Consider the following 18,325-nt stretch of genomic DNA (forward strand, 5'->3'; position numbering starts at 1 on the left):
GGGCTTTAGAAGATAACAGAACCACCACCATACCTTCTCAAACTACGTCGCCACAACATGTTACTGCGTATGTACCCGGTTTCCACTGTAAAAATCCAATATTATGGAGCGGAACCTTGCACGGGGTTCTTCTATGGTCACAGAACAATAGATCAAACCATTCTCTTGATTAAACTTAGTGACAACAGACAAATTCAAACCGGCAGGTGTAGCACCTGGAGCTCCACGGAAATGTCTTTACATTTCAAACGTACTTGTAGAACCGAACTCTTCTCGGCGGTGGAGTACTCACACCGAGAACTTGTTGCGCATTTAAAAAAGCGATTTTCGCCCTTAATGCTGCAACGTTAACAAGCTCTGGGACGAAACCATTATTCTTTTCAAGGGAAGTACGGTATTTTGGACGAGTCCAAACATTTTTCAAGGGAAGTAGGGGTACTTTTCCAATGTTACGCAATATTTTGTAACACTCTAAACAGGGACGGCTTTAAAATATTTATATGATATACAACTCACAAAATAAATTGGAAAATAGACATTCTTTTTGGGAATTAGGATGTAAAATTACTGAATGCTATCAACAAAACATTATAGCTGGAAATCCAACTGCTATACAATGTGGCGGAGAGCACCACACAATATTGCATTATGAAAGAGGAAACACGGGCAACAGAAGGAGCTCAGATGAAACGAAAGGAGAACAAACACAAGAAAGAAATGGAAGAGAATCGAACAATAGGAGAAACGGGTACCAATCGGACAGGTATTAGGGGAGGAAATAATTATTCGAACAACGCCAGAGAACAAAATAACGGAAGGCGAGAAAATACGCAAGAGAACAATGGGCAAAGGAACAGCAACACACAACACCGAGGTCAGAACTCAGTTAATAGTGCAAGCCATAAGGAAGGTGAGGCACTACTAGCCACAGCAGTGGTACGCATAAGAGATGCTAAGGGAGATTCTCACATAATGAGAGCACTAATCGACCAAGGGTCACAATGCGCATTTATAACGGAACAAGCGACGACGGCGCTAGGAACAAAGAGACAACCAATACAGGCAACCATATCGGGAATAGGCTCGTCTGGAGAAAACACAGCTAACTGGAGCATGAAACTTTTAATCGGAACTCATTTCCAAAGTGACTTCGAGATGGAAATAGAGGCACTGGTATTACCAAAAATAACAAGGGATTTACAGGAACAGGACATAATACTACAGGACTAAAACGAGAAAAATGCACTACTGGCAGACCCAAGATACTACAAGGTAGGGAAGATAGACATACTTTTAGGAGTAAAAGAATATAGTCACATATTGATAGACGGGATGCACCGAATAAGTAATGGACTTCTAAGTCAAAACACGAAACTAGGATGGATAGTTTCGGGGATAGCACGAGAGATAGAGGCTACAAAAGCAGAAGTATGCTGGATGATATCCAGACAAGAAATGGACACACAAATAAAGAAATTCTAGGAATTGGAAGAAGTAAATCAGGAAACAAGTCTCTCAGTAGAAGAACAAGAATGCGAAGAAATTTATCGATAGACAGTAAAAATAAATGAAGAAGGAAGATACGACGTAAGAATTCCGTTTGGGGAAGACGTCAAAAAGTTAGGAGAATCAAAGCAGCAGGCATTCGCCAGATTGATGCAACTAGAAAAGACATTTACAAAGGACAAACAGTTAGAAGTGAATTACAGACAATTCATGGAAGATTATGAAAAACAAGGTCATATGGGAATAGCAGAAAACCAGGGAGATGGATGTTACCTACCTCATCATCCAGTGAGAAAGGAGGACAGTACTACAACAAAAATAAGAACCGTGTTGGATGCATCAAGTACAAGCTCATCAGCAGTAAGCCTGAATGATATTATGCGCACGGGGCCAAAATTACAGCAAGATTTGACAAATATACTATTAAGATGGAGATCCAATAAGTTAGCATACTCAGCGGATCTGGAGAAAATTTTTAGACAAATCTGAATGGCAGAAGAAGACCTAATATATCAAAAATACTCTGACGAAAGGACACAAAGGATCCAGTACAGGAATATAATTGAAAAACGGTGACATACGGCACGGTCGCAGCACCATTTTTAGCGTTAAGAACAATACAACAGTTACAAGAAGACTAAGGAGCGGAATTCCCTATGGCGGCGAAAATAGTAAAGGAAAATATGTATGTAGACGACATCCTAGGAGGAGCTGAGACGTTGCAAGAAGCAGAAGCAGCCCAAAAGAAATTAATACAACTGTTCAAGAAAGGAGGATTTACACTTAGAAAATGGTTGAGCAACGAAGACAAAATAATGGAGAACGTGCCGGAAGAAATGAGGAATTTAGATTCCAAGACACTGAAGCAATAAGAAGTACGAAAGACGTTAGGAATACATTGGTCACCTAAAGAATATACAATCAAATTCAAAATAGAAATAACGACGACAAAGAAAAAACGAAAAGACACATACTGTCAGAAGTAGCAAAACTATATGACCCATTAGGGTGGATAGCACCAGTAGTAATTCAGGCAAAAATGTTCATACAAGAACCTTGGGAGCAAAAGACCAGTTGGGATAAAGAATTAACTAGCACTCAACAAAGCCGGTGGAAAGCATACCAGGCGCAATTAATAAATCTTGAGAAGATAACAATACCCAGGTGGAACAATTTAAATAACACAATCAGAATAGAACTACATGGATTCGCAGATGCGTCTCTGAAAGCATATGGAGCGGTAATTTATTCAAGGGTATTAGGCCCGGAAATTAAATCGAGTCTTATGATAGCAAAATCGAAAGTAGCACCAGTGAAGGGAAAAACGACATTACCAAGATTAGAACTGTGTGCCGCAGTACTATTAGCAAATTTAATAAAGAAAACCCTACAAGCATTGAACATGGAAAACATCGAAGTATATGCGTGGTGGGATTCAACAATAACCCTAGCTTGGATAAAGGGATCGTAAAAAAGGTGGAAAATGTTCGTCGCCAACAGAGTAGAGGAGATAAAAAGCATTATAGTACCAGAGAAATGGCATAAGGTGGATACAAAGGAAAACCCGGCGGACATCCTTTCACGTGGAAGTACCGCATCAGAGTTATTAGAAACGGAGTTATGGTGGAAGGGGCCAACTTGGCTGACAAGTGTAAAAGCACTTAGGCAGACAGCAGCGGAAATACCAGAAACACATGAGGAAGAAGTCAGAACGAAAGTAACGGTTCACACGGCAACGATAAAGGAAGACATATGCGAGAGATTCTCGAATTTACATAGAATCAGAAGAGTATTATCATATTGTGCGAGATTTGCAAACAACTGCAGAAAGAAGAATGACAAAACGCAAGGACAACTTACAGTCCGAGAATTAGAGGAACACTATTAAAGGTGATAAAGCTCACACAGCACACCTACTTCAAACAAGAAATCGACAAGCTGGAGAAGAAACAGCAGCTAGACAAGAAGAGCAAATTAGCATCAGTGGTACCATTCCTGGATAAACAAGGGAGTTTAAGAGTCACCGGAAGGCTGAGGCACACGAATCTACAGTACTCGGAAAAACATCCAATAATTTTACCAAAGGAAAGTGCACTAACAAAATTAATTATATCGGAGAGTCACACAAGAAATTTACACACAACAAAATGTTTAAAGTGTAGGAGGTATAAAGGTCAAGCAGCACAACAGTTAATGGGAGATCTGCCGAAGGACAGAGTGAGCCAAGTCACCCCTTTACGAATACAGGGATAGATTATTCCGGGCCGATAAAAAATAAGTACTACGAAAGGCAGAGGACAAAGGAGTTATAAAGTATACATTGCAGTATTTGTGTGTCTGTCAACAAAGGCAATACACCTCGAGATAGTAAGCGATATGTCTACAGATGCATTCATCGCGGCGTTCAAAAGATTTACGGCACGCAGAGGACAGTGCAACAACATTTACAGTGACAACGGAACCACATTCGTAGGAACGGCAAATTTACTGAGAAAAGAAAATCAACACATAGAGGACGAGATAAAACAAGGATTAATTGCACTAGGCACCCAGTGGCATGTCATACCTGCATATGCACCACACTTGGGAGGATTGTGGGAGAGCGCAGTCCGAATAATGAAATATCATTTGAAAAGAATCATAGGGGAAACAGTTTTAACATATGAGGAATTGAGTACGGTGCTGACACAAATAGAAGTCTGTATGAATTCGAGACCATTATGTGAGTCATCAGAAGACCCAGAAGGGAAAATAGCAATAACGCCAGCACACTTCCTTATAGGTAAAGAAATTTTATCACCAAATCGGGAAGAAGAGCTTACGACTTATTTGAAGATGCCAACGAGGTGGAGATTATTGGAAAAAATAAAAAAAAGATTTCTGGAAAGTTTGGAGGCAAGAGTACCTGCAACAGTTACACAAAGGAATAAATGGCATAAAACTCACCCAAACGTAAAAAGAGGAGAAATAGTCATACAAGGAAGAAATGCAAGAAGAAATAGTCATAAGGAAGAGGATACACCCACCTCCAGGCAGATGGACGTTAGCAAGGGTAATAGAAACACACCCAGGAACTGAGGGATTAACCAGAGTAGTGACAGTAAGAACGGCAAACGGGAAAATAACAAAAAGGCCCATGCATAAGCTGATAAGACTGGAAGAAGAGAAACAGGGAAAACCAAAGAATACATCAGGATGATTCCAAAGATGGAAGAAAATACTTATCGCAATAATGTTTTAAACACTATTAAAACCCATGAACGCAGAACTATATAAAATATACAATCCAGGGTTATTTAAGGAAGACCTTGGAGAGGTCTTCATAGACCGGGGAACATTCCGAATAAAGGTGCTACTCGAAAAAGGAAGAATTCAAAAGGAGCACCAGCTGATAGGAAGTATGATACAAGGCGTGCAAGAGCTGTATCAAGAGACAAAAATTGTAAATTGTGAGGATATAATAGAGAAGTTAGAGGAAGGACCAAGAAAGGCGGAGTCAGTAAGCGAGGCGTTGACAGTAGAAATAAAAGGAATAGAAAAAAGAGGTATATTAGGAACAATACTAACCTCCGTATTTGGGGTAAACGACGAAGCCTACAGTAATATTGAGGCACTAGACAAAAACCAGAGAGAATTAATAAAGGGATTACAGTATCAGGCAAAGATAATGTTAGAAACAATAACGTCAATCAACCACACGGAAATGAGGGTAAACGATCAACTAAACAAGTTTCACAAAGCACTAACAACAGGTCTACAAGAAATAGCTAGAGGCCTCAACGAAGTAGAGGACAAAGCACAAATACTAGAAACCGAATATAGCAGGTTACGAATACAAACGATAGCATTACAAGTTACGGAGTTCATAAACGAATATATTCAATTTTACGAGGGAATATTAAACCTTCACTATAACCACGGACATTTCATTGATATAATAAAACCGGGTCAAATAACCAAGTTATTAGAAAGAGCAGGGCAGATACTACCGCAAGGGGTTGAAATACGACGACAACCCATTATAGAAACAGAAGTCAGCCATGACGACAAATACATACCGGTCATTGGCTACTTCATAGTAACAGGGAGAAATAAATACAACATGCTCAAGGTCACTGCTATACCACTAAAGGTCGAGGGGTCAGTGTTGCATTCATTTGCCGCCCCAAGGAATCTACTGATAGTAGATTATAATACACTTCACTACTTCGAATTGGCCGCGGAGGATAGAGAGAGATGCTTCCAGTTAGCAAGGGCACAGATACCGTGCTCTCCAACAGCCATAATGAACATGGATACCAAACCAAACTGTATACTAGAAGAAATTTATGAGCGATCTAAGAATAGCACATGCCCAGTGGTTACCAAGACAATACAACAAGCTCAGTGGAGTAATATGGGTACTCCCAACCTCTGACTAGTCATCACGCCGATTACGATACACATGTCCATTATTTGTGATGGAAATCGGAACGAACGAGTCACATTTCTGAAACTCTCACCCCGATGCATCGCCCAAACGAAAAATATTACACTACTCCCCACTAGCAGTGGAGTGGAGACAGCGGTTACCAGCTACCTGAAGGCCCCAATCACTCCCGTAGCACAACTGATGAGGAGGACACGACGTAAGTTAACTATGACACCACACACCCACATTAACATACAAGGAGAAGAGCTCCGTCCTATACTCCTTGAAGAGGAGAGTCTGGAGGAAGAGTTAACACATATGCATTGGCGAACGATCCAAGAATCACATTGGCCTTATTTAGCGGCCACCGGGATCATTACTACGATAGTTGTAATGGGACTACTCGCGTTATGGAAATACTGCCCTGTTACGCCAACATGTCGCTCACGTAAACCACTTAACCAGAAACCCGAACACGAAGTAAACGCGTTCAAAACCGGGAAGAGGTTTCCCCGTCGACTTCCAAAGCCGACGTTCCACTCACCACATTTTCATCCAATAGCCCCAATTTTGACCTAAAAATAGAGTCGGACAGTGAGGTCTAAGGTTACGGTTGGAGAAATGTTAATTTATTCTTAAACTATTTATGTATTATTATGTTAAGATATTTCTTATGATTATGTTATAATTGTAAACATTGCAGTACTGACACTTGGTTCAGATTTGCCGTCGGGCAGTATGTCCAATACCAAATATTCAGAATTAATATCCGATATTGAACAATATAATTCGATCAACCCGTAGATCCCATGAAATAATTTGTTTTTATATTTACACATGTGTACTACTAATTTCGATAATAATTTGTCAGTTGTAAACAATATAATTTGGAAATGATACAAAAGGTGCTGACGAAAGTAAAACTATTTATCTTTGTTAGATACACATATCACGAGGTTCTAGTGTCAACGATAATCCAAATTTAGCTTCTATAAAACTACAATATCTCAGCTAGAGAAAGAGTCTTCAACTAAATCGCGTACAAGCCATATCAGTACTCAATGTTCTCCCGGGATAACTACCCTAGTGTCTGCCGCTATAAATAAATTCTCTAAGTGCTATTGGTGTTTCAATAAACTGAAGAACATCCTCCACTGATCCCCGAAGATTAGACACTTGGAAACAACTACAGTTGAGGGAACAAAAATAATTTATACACTGAAAAAATGTCTGTTAATAACAAATATGAAACATTCAATTCACTTCACTTGAGTAGAAATAAAAACTTAATGCACAATACACAGATATAAAATGGATATAAACCGCATACACAACAAACAACGACACGTGTATTATGGGTTGTGAGCACACTCAATTCATTACAAAACAACGTTGCCATATTTTATCTAGGAAATCTATTGCATGTTTAGCTAAAATCTACTAAATCAAAAACTAAAATATACTAAAACTTTATTAACTTATTTGTATATATTTTAGGTTTTTTTATAATCAAAACAACAGCTAACTTAACTAGAAATTATTATAACGTGAATGTAAAAAAACCAAACTTTTTTTACATTTTAACAGGGAAACAAAATGACCTAGGTACTTATAATTATTTTTTATCTGTTTCATATTTAATATTTTTATATAATATTTTGTCATCCATTGATTTTAACGTATGCATGTCTGGATCAAATTTGGTATAATTCCCAACCTCATTCATACCTTCTTTGACAAATAATCATGAAAATACATTTTTATTCAAAAGTTTATTACGATCATCAGTTTTAATACGGTTAAAACGGAAAAAATTCTTTCGCATTTTACATTAATAGAAACGGATAAACACAGCATTTTTTGCAAAGTTACATTGTTTAGATATTTTAGTTTTCCGTCGTTAACCTCACCGAATGTCAAAACTCTTCAATATTACCCGAAATACTTCTGCACTGCTCCTTGAAACAAGCACGTTTGGTGTCAGACTCCAGTTTCATTTCTCTGTATGTATTCATACCTACGTTCTGATTCTTATTTTCGGTAATGGCATTAGGAAATTGTAACAAAATGTCAAATGTAAATACTATTAAAAAGCTAATTTTATTTTAGTCAAAATGCATAGCACAAAAAATGTTGATATGGAACACTACCAAAAACCTACTAAAAATATTGCCTACTAGAATTAAAAAAATATATCAAAAATCTATCCAAAAAGTAGAAATCTGCTGAATGTGGCAACGCTGATTGGAAGAAAAGTATTATTTATTACTGAATAGACAGTTCCGCGCTTGTTCAATGACGGGGGAAAACAAACATAGAAAAATACACAACATATTTGTCATATTGATTGTCATTATTATAATTTTAATTTTTAGCAATTGTAAGAAATTTTTTTAGTTAAATGCAAGACGTTTTGATTATTATTACAGTCCATTCTATCGAAGTTGACCATGAAATTTGGACCTTCGTGCCCGAGAAGTATAAAATTTGGTCCGATCGAACCCGATGAGTGAGACAATGGGCTAATCGATCCAGATTGGTATGAAGATTATTGGTTTATGAAGAATTTATGATTCAGCGAGATTGGGTCCGCTCTGCCGATTGAATTAAATGTGAGGATTTTCCATTTATTTTCTTGATTGTTCCTTGTTTATCCTTCATATTTATTTCCTTTGAACAAAGTGCCAATAAATTATTAGATTCTTTGAGGATTTTTGGAGTTCAATTAAAAATGTTGATTTTGCGCATTGAATAGTTGATTTATAACAACCTATAATTTTATTTAGCTAAAAAATAATTATTAGATTGATTTGTACACCTTTGTTTGTATGTATAATATATGTATTTGGGTTGATTTGGAGTATTAATTTGTGGAATGCTATACGATTTCTGATTATTATTAGTAGATATTGCTATTATTATCGGATGTATTTAAATATAAGTGATTATAGGACCATAGCCAATATTGGGCTAAGTTTGATTATTAGATAAAAGACAGATTTAGATTTGACTTTTATTATTTGATTGATTAACGTTGATTTTGAATTCGTACAATTAAATAATTTTATTTGCTACGTATTTTGATTAATATAAAGCTAAAAATGCCTATGAAAGCTTCTGATTGTCGTCAATTATATCGCAAAAGAGATATAATTGAACAAAGATTAAACAATTTTATTGAATTTATAGAGTCGATGAGAGATATCGCGATTAATGATAATAATATCGCGAAAGAACTGAAAGTTTGTTTACTGAATTTGATGAAATCCAAATGTCAATTGAGTTAAATTGACAGGATCAAGATAATCAACAAGAGTATGCGAAAAGACAACGATTAGATACTATATTTTCAAAAACTTTGTCTAGAGCAAGAACGATTTTAAAAATAAAATGTTCCGATTCATCCAGTTCAGAGTCGAAAAGGTTAAATATAAGCCATGAATATAGTGGATTAGAAGATGTCAAATTACCTCCTATACAGTTACCTGTCTTTGATGGAGACTATTTGAAGTGGATTGAGTTTAAAGATACTTTTGAAGGGTTAATTCATAATAATAAAATATTGTCAGATATTCAAAAATATCATTATTTACGTGCGAGTTTAAAAGATGATACATTGAAAATTATACAAAGTTTAGATTTCTCTGCACAAAATTACAATTTTGCATGGCAGACTCTATGCAACAGATTTGACAACTCTCAGATGTTAGTCAACAATCATTTAAAAGCTCTTTTTGAGATTGAAAATTTAAATAAAGAATCTGCATTAGGTCTTAGAAGCATGATAGATTTAATTAAAAACCATTTATTCGCTTTAAAATCACTTCAACTACCGACTGAACATTGGGATGCAATTATGATTTATTTGGTAAGTGGTAAATTGGATAAATTCAGTTCTCGGGAATGGGAAAAAAGAAAAGTAGATAATTCGTTGCCAAGTTTAAACGAATTTCTTGAATTCTTGAAGAATCGTGCAGATTTTTTGGAAACGATAGAGTTAAGCGATGTGAAAAAACCGGATTATAAATCTAAATACCAAGATAAACGCTCTAGATCTCTGCTAACTAGTACAAGCAGAAGTTGTAATTTTTGTAAACAAAAGCATTTGATTTACAGATGTGATGATTTTCTTAAACTTCCGGTAGCCCAAAGATGGAAAAAAATTCGACAACTAAATTTATGTAGAAATTGTTTATGTACTGGACATTTCTACAAACAATGTAAATCGTTCGGTTGTAAGATATATGTAAAGCCAAACACAGTTCTCTTTTGCATGAAAATAAACCATCTGATATTCATGTTAAAGACAACAGTTCAATTAATTTCACCCCTAAAAATGATTTAGAGAATGAACCAAATAAAGTTAAGTTGTCAACTAATACTCCAGAAAATAATGTTAATAGAAATGATATTGTTTTAAAAAATAATTGTTCGAATAATGATTATGTACTGTTGAGTACTGCTAAAGTTAGAGTATATGATAGATATGGAAATACTCGTATCGCACGGGTAATCCTAGATTCAGGGAACCAATCACGTTTTATTACAGAGGATTTTCTAAGTAAACTGGATTTAGATACAAATAGAACAAATATTTGTGTTTCAGGAATCAATAATTCTGTTTCATCTTTAAATAAAAAATGTCAACTAAAAATTGGTTCTACATTAAATAATTTTAGGTCAAATTTACATTGCATAGTGGTGCAACAGATTACTGAAAATTGGACAACTTATACTTTTAATGTCTCAAATTTCTCAATACCCCCTAATATAACTTTGGCAGATGATTCATTTAATGTAAACAGTAAGGTAGATATGTTACTTGATGCTAGTTTGTTTTGGGATATAATGTTAGATGGTCGCATAGATCTTGGAAAGAATTTACCCTCCCTCCAAAATACTGTTTTTGGTTATATTGTGGTTGGTAAAGTTCCAAATCCAACACAAAATCATATTAGATGTCATTTTTCACAAAGATTTAGTAGTGATGATTTACAATTAGAGAAATTTTGGTCTGTTGAAGAACCAAAGTCTCATATTTCTTATTCAAAGGATGATGTTTATGTTGAAAATCATTTTAAAAATTCATTTTCTCGATCAGAAACTGGTCAGTTTATTCTTAAAATTCTCTGGAAGGAACATCCTTCTGTCCTAGGCGATTCTAAACAATTGGCTGTTAAAAGATTATTGTATTTAGAGGATAGATTTAAGAAATGTCCCGAACTTAAAAATGGTTATTTAAATATCATGAAAGAATATTCAAATTTAGATCACATGTCAATTGATTATAATACACAGAACCTAATGATTTTTTACCACATCTTGGTGTTATCAAAAATGAAAGCCTGACAACCAAACTCCGTGTTGTTTTTAATGGTTCTGCCCCATCGACTAATGGGAAGTCATTAAATGATATCCAATATTCAGGACCAGCAATTCAAAATACTATTTTGAGTATTTTGATTAGATTTAGACAACATGCAGTTGTTGTTGTTTCCGACATCAGCAAAATGTATAGGATGATACTTGTTCATCCCGATGACAGAAGAATGCAAAAAATTGTCTGGAGGAATAGTCCTTCTCAAAAAATTTCAGTTTATAATTTAAAAACCATAACATATGGCACTGCCAGTGTGCCATATCTAGCCATTAGGTGTATCCAGCAATTATTGTCACTTGATAATAAAATCAAGTTTCCTGAAGCAAGTGGAATTATTCTGAGAGATTTTTGTGTTGACGATCTGATTACTGGATTTTCAAGTGAAGCTGAAGCTATTAAAAGATGTGATGAAGTGGTTAAAATATTGAAGTCAGCTTGTTTTAATTTAAGGAAATGGTCTTCAAACAGCCAATTGGTATTAGATCACTTTAAAGATCATTCCGACCGTTTAAAAGTACTTAATTTAGGAGATCACGAGTGTATTAAAACTCTTGGGATTCAATCGCAAAAATTTATGGTCCCTTAGGTTTAGCCAGTTGTTGTATAATCCTAGTAAAAATTATGATTCAATCTCTTTGGTCGTTAAAACTTGATTGGGATTCCGAAGTCCCCTCTGATTTGTGTGATAAATGGAAAAGTTCCAGTCTAATTTGTCACTTAATGATTTAAGAATTCCACGGTGCGTTCTGAGTAACAAACCTAAAATAATTGAATTACATGGATTTAGTGATGCTTCACAATATACATATTGTGCAACAATTTATGCTCGATGCATTGATTCACAAGGTTCTATAAATGTTCACTTGTTATGTGCTAAGACTAAAGTCTCCCCAGTTAAAATATTGACTATTCCTCGATTAGAATTGTGTGGTAGCTTATTATTGGTCCAACCATAGCCACCTTTACTTTACAAGCCATGAAGAGAAAAAGGCAACGTCGCAATTGATGACGTCGGTAGTCTGACTTTCGGACTACCGCTTTCGAAACTACGATTTTAAAGTACAAATTCTGGTAAAATTTATAGTATTTTTTGAGTCGAACAAGAAAATATTATTAATTAGAAGTTTGTACAAAATAATATTAAAACTAATTCCTTGTAAGTAACGTTTATTGTACAAAAAAAACCAATAACAAGAATATAAACGGGATTCATTTTTTTCGAAACCTAAGAAAACTAATAAGTATTTTTCAAAAATTTAAACACAGAGTGAAAGATTACGTTAGGACCGAGGGCCCAAAGTCTCTGAAAACTTCTATGTTTATTTTAATAAGTTACAGGGGTGAAAAACTAAGAAAATTTAGTGTGATTTTTAGTTTTAAATATGTCATTAAAAAAACTTTTTATTCATTCTAAGGGACTTTCGGCCCTCGGTAATAAAGTAATCTTTTATTCTGCGTTTAAATTTTTTAAAAATACTTATTATTTTTCTCAGAATTCAAAAAAAATGATTACATTTAAAATACAGGCGTCAAAATTTTGCATTTTGTTCCTTTCCCCGTAAAGTTTGTCGCACTTATTTAGAAACACCCTGAATTGATAAAGAATAAATCTAGTTGTTAAACATAGCGAATTAATAAAAAAAACAGAATGTTAAGAAAACCGGAGTCTATAGTTGGGTTTTAATTTCAGTATTTTATAAATGCCCGGTACACCATAAAAATTTAACTGGTTAGCAACAATATTATTACAGCGGTATTGTTAAAGAATTAGGCTATAACATATTTAAAAAATCACTTAAATCTGCCAACAGGTTTAGGAAATATAAGACATTAAAAATGACAAAATTTTTAAGTGGACGGATTTCTATATGCACGCAAGTTTATATAAAAATATATTATATTGAACTAAAATCATCTTAATAACATACCTTTTAATGTTCTTTATAATTTGGAGCACAAAATATTGTAAAATATTTCAGTTTCTCTGTAAATACAGTGAAAATTATTTAAAAACAAATGAGAACGATCAGAATTAATCGGTCTACCAATAGATGTTGCCAAGTTTCAACTTCATGGCTTGTTAAGTAAAGGTGGCTATGGTCCAACTTATGAAAGCTGTTTCAGATTGTTACTTTTCAGTACACTCCATATTATTGGTGTGATTCACAAATTGTTTTGCATTGGCTCAATAATGACCCAGCAAACCTTCAAGTTTTTGTTGGAAACTGTGTTGCAGAAATTCAAAGATGTACACTTCGCGTCAAAAAAAACTGGTACAACTCTTATAACCGAAAATCGTGTTTTTCAAGTTGTGTAAGTTGATCTTGTCACAAGTGTCATTACAATTTCTAGGGCAACGTTGCCGTTTCAACGAAAATATTATATCAAACTAGGTAAAAACGGGGCTGTGCGACAGACCGCATTTTTTAATATACTAAAAACTAAAACAATTGTAATTTTCCGTCATCTCAATTAAGTATCCATACATTGATTCGTGTTTTATTATAATTTATGAAAATATTTCAATTCAAAAATAATGATAGATAATAAATCTTGACATGACTTTAAATTATTGGTTTCTCGTAAATTGTAGGACAAAACTGCATTAAGTTGTGTAGAATAAATAAAACACAATCGAAAAATTAAAAATTTAATTTGAAATTAATACAAAATAAATAGCTTCTACAGTGAACAAGTGTGTAATTTAAATATATGTATTACAATTCGAAATATACATTTTAAACGTTATTTTTTTGTATTTAGATTTGGTGCAATTCCGTTATCTGTGATGGCAACAACCAAGTGATTCACGAACAATAATTGTCAGTCTGAACACAGGTTTACATTGGGAAAAAAAAAGTGTACCAGTTTTATATGACGCGAAGTGTACTACAATTGAAAATTGGAATTATGTTAGCTCGTCTGAGAATCCTACAGATATTAGTAGTAGAGGAATTTTGCCAGACAAATTAGCCCACTGTAAGCTATGGTTTAATGGCCCTCAATTTTTATCAACAGATTTAGATAAAACTAAGTTCTATGATTTACTTGATATATCAAACCTTCCTGAAATGAGAAAGAAATCTAAGACATTAGTTTCTATAAAAAATGATTTTAATTTACTTTTTTATAAATACTCGAATCTGAACAAATTAATTAGAATTATGGCTTATTGTAGAAGATTTGTTAATAATTCAAAGTCAAAGTCTAATAGTAAAAGGTATGGCTCGATTTCAGCAATCGAATTTACTGATTCAGAGGTTTTTCTTGTTAGATTCGCTCAGACAGAAAGTTTTGTTGAAGAAATTTCTTTATTAAATAACGGTAAAGACCTTCCGTCAAAGAGTAGATTATTACCTTTAACGCCTTTTCTAGATGAAACTGGATTATTGAGAGTAGGAGGACGTCTTAGAAAATCTTCTAGGAATAATTATGATGGGAAACATCCCTTACTATTAGATAAGATTCATGTTTTAAGCAAACTAATATTGAGACATGAGTATGTGCAACTTCAGCATGCAGGTCCACAACTCTTGTTAGCGACAGTTCGTCAAAAATTTTGGATAATTGCAGGGATGCCCCTAGCTAAAACAGTTGTAAGGATTTGCATTAGATGCTATCGGTTTAAGCCCAAACCTGGTTCTACGATTATGGCTGATTTGCCAGAACATCGTGTTAATATATCACAACCTTTTTTCATAACTGGATTAGATTACGCAGGGCCAGTTACATTAAAGGATAGAAAAAGTCGCGGATGTAAAACGTATAAAGCGTACATATTATAACGAGATTACTGTTAAAATAATACTCTCGGTTCGTTTATACATTTATTTATACAAGTTACAGATCGAATTTATATTATACACTAACTCTATTTACAAAATTCGCATCCTTATATACTCTAGCCGTAATTCTCGATCATTCCAGGCTAAGCCAGCTCTCTGACTATCGTCTGACCTTCCAACCACCGCGCGTCGATTCCACATATATCGTGCTTCGACCAGAATTTTCTCCGCTTACGTCTTGCGGCCGGTGATTCATTGTTTTGCTACATTGCTCCCCTCTTAAAATCTGAGCGTCCCGATCAGCAACTGTAGATGGCCTGTAGGATGGCGGAATCTACAGGATTCTCCAGCTCTGCATACACCCCTAGAGAAGAAGTAACAGTCTACTGTCTTTGAAGGGTATGACATCTTCGGGTTCATGCAAAACACAGTAATTCGTACGCCAGTTTCTCTGAAGATCACTTCAAGCATGCTTCTTACAATCTTCCAATCCAGATTTTCTACTGCATGGCCTATTTTTGGTAAAGCCAAATCTTTGATGTCATAATTACACACGATTTTCTTCAAATTAGTTAGAGCACGCCATATGTTCTCGTAGCTTGGCGTGTCCGTATAAGACTTCCTGGTCACCATATACAGCAAAGATCGAGGACCATCTTCCAATCGCAGTACTCTTCCAATTTTAGGGTGCTGATTTCTTAACTCATCCAGGCGGCCGAACTTTCTATTGAATACGGACGAGATTCCTTTAGTCATCTCGAGGTCTTGGGCAACACAGTGGGCTAGAGAGACGTTTTCTGGAACACCAAACAGATCTTGCTGAACTTCTGTGGTCACGCCGAATCTAGCACTCTTTCTCGCTGCATAATTTGACATAAATTGATTAAAACTTGGCTGTGCGGCGTCTTTCATCTCCTGTTGGAGGACTCGGGCTTCTTCTGTTTCATTTGAGCCAGCATATGGTGCAAGACGATTTATGTGAATAACTTTTGGTTTACCGTTTGGCAACTTCTTAATTCTGTATATTACGTCATTTATTTTCTTCTTAACTTCATATGGACCTTCCCATTGTCTTTGCAGTTTAGGACACAAGCCGCGACGACGTTGTGGATTATAAAGTCAGACAAGATCACCTACTTCGAAGCTTTCATTCTTGCATCGAGAATCATATTGATCTTTCATTCTGTCACTGGCTATCTGGATGTGTTGTCGGGCAAATTCATGAATGTTGTTCATTCGTAACTTCAGGCGGTCGACGTATTCTTCGCCTGCAACATGTTCCTCGGAAGGTCTGCAGCCAAACTCTAGGTCGCAGGGCAAACGAACTTCACGACCCAACATCAGGCAGGTTGGTGTTTGACCTGTAGTTTCATTTATTACGGCCGAGCGGTAGGCCATCAGGAATAAATGAATGTGTTGGTCCCAATCTCGCTGATGTTCAGATACAACTTTGGACAAGTGTTTACCCATCGTTCGGTTCATCCTCTCGACCATTCAATCTGATTGAGGATGCAGGGGTGTTGTTCTGGTCTTATTGGCACCAATCAATTTACAAACGTTTTGGAAAAGAGCTGACTCAAAGTTTTGCCCTTGGTCGGAGTGGATCTTCAAGGGAACACCAAATCGGCTGAAGAATTCTCTAACAAGTACCTCTGCAACGGCAGCAGCTTCTTGATTCGGTAATGCATAGGCCTCGGTCCATTTCGTAAAATAATCCATGGCTACCAGGATGTATTTATTTCCAGCATCGGTTTCTGGAAATGGACCTGCAATGTCGATTGCTACTCTTTCCATAGGAGTGCCAACATTGTACTGTCTCATGGGTGCTCTCTTTTTACCAACTGGACCATTACCGGATGCACACAGTTCACATTTCCGGCACCATCTTACATCATCTTTACAGTTCACCCAATAGAACCGTTCTCGAACCTTTTGCAGAGTCTTCGTAATACCAAAGTGTCCACCTGATGTACCGTCATGCAACTGACGCAATACTTCTGACACTTTACTTGTAGGTACAATCAACTGAAGCTTCGATTCTGTACCATCATCGTTCTCAAAGGTTCTGTACAGAAGATCATCTTTTAGTACCAGGCAATTCCATTGGCTCCAGTAGGCCTTGACTTCTGGACTACATGCACTAATGTTCTGCCAACTAGGTCTCTCACCTCGACGCATCCAATCCAATACTCTTTTTATACATGGATCATCCTCCTGGGCGTCTTGTAACTGTTGGGGCTGCCATTGCTCATTAATTACGGTGGTTCGTCTCACGGGGCAAAATCGTTCCTCTAATTTGGCACAGTGATTACAATTTGCACTGCATGGTCGTCTCGAAAGAGCATCAGCATTTGAATGAACTCTTCCGGCCCTGTGTTCTATCTCGTAATGATATTCTTGTAATCGTTCTAACCATCTTGCCATCTGGCCCTCTGGATTACGGAATTGTATGAGCCATTTTAGAGCAGCGTGATCGGTGCGAAGACGGAACTTTCTGCCATACAAGTATTTATGGAAATGTTCGCAAGCTTTCACTACACCTAACAGTTCTCTTCTGGTATCGCAATAGTTTCTTTCTGGTTTCGACAGGACTTTGCTGAAATAAGCGATGACTTTTTCCTGTCCATCCTGGATTTGGGAGAGAACAGCTCCTATGGCACTATTGCTAGCATCGGTATCAAAAACAAATTTTCCTGCCTGTCCCGGGTAGCTTAATATCGGTGCACTGATCAGAGCCATTTGTAGTTGTTCGAAAGCTTTTTGGCACTCTTCACTCCATGTATATTCTTTGCCCTCCTCCGTCAACTTTGTTAGGGGCTTGGAGATATTGGCAAACCCTTTGACAAATCGTCGGTAATATGTACATAGGCCAAGGAAACTTCTAATTTCATGTTTATCTTTTGGTACTGGCCAATCTTTAATTGCTTCAATCTTTTCAGGATCAACTGTTACACCATTACTCGATACAATATGTCCCAAGTACTTAACTTCTCGTCGAAACATGTGACATTTCTTCGGACTTAACTTCAAGTTCGCTGCCCTCAATCGTTGAAAGACTTCTATTAGATTATTGGCATGTTCATCAAAGGACCTTCCAACCACAATTACATCATCCAAGTAAACTAGACATATTTTCCATGTTAGACCTCTTAAAGCTGCCTCCATTAATCTGTCAAATGTGGCGGGGGCATTACATAAACCAAACGGCATAGCCGTAAACTGCCAACGCCCTGATCCTATCGA

The 18,325-nt window shown here is 36.1% G+C and overlaps 1 protein-coding gene across 1 annotated transcript; it reads left to right on the plus strand.

The window, feature by feature from the left end:
- The first annotated feature begins 4,762 nt into the window (after nucleotides 1-4,762).
- LOC126878736 (uncharacterized) lies at nucleotides 4,763-15,087 on the plus strand. The gene is made up of 2 exons (XM_050641605.1): nucleotides 4,763-7,522; nucleotides 8,027-15,087. Exon 1 carries the CDS (start codon nucleotides 4,763-4,765, stop codon nucleotides 5,921-5,923), a length of 1,161 nt encoding a protein of 386 aa, XP_050497562.1. The 3' UTR covers nucleotides 5,924-7,522; nucleotides 8,027-15,087.
- The last annotated feature ends 3,238 nt before the right edge of the window (nucleotides 15,088-18,325 follow it).

The sequence above is a fragment of the Diabrotica virgifera genome, chromosome 10 (assembly GCF_917563875.1).
Source record: "Diabrotica virgifera virgifera chromosome 10, PGI_DIABVI_V3a".
Classification (NCBI taxonomy): Eukaryota; Metazoa; Arthropoda; class Insecta; order Coleoptera; family Chrysomelidae; genus Diabrotica; species Diabrotica virgifera.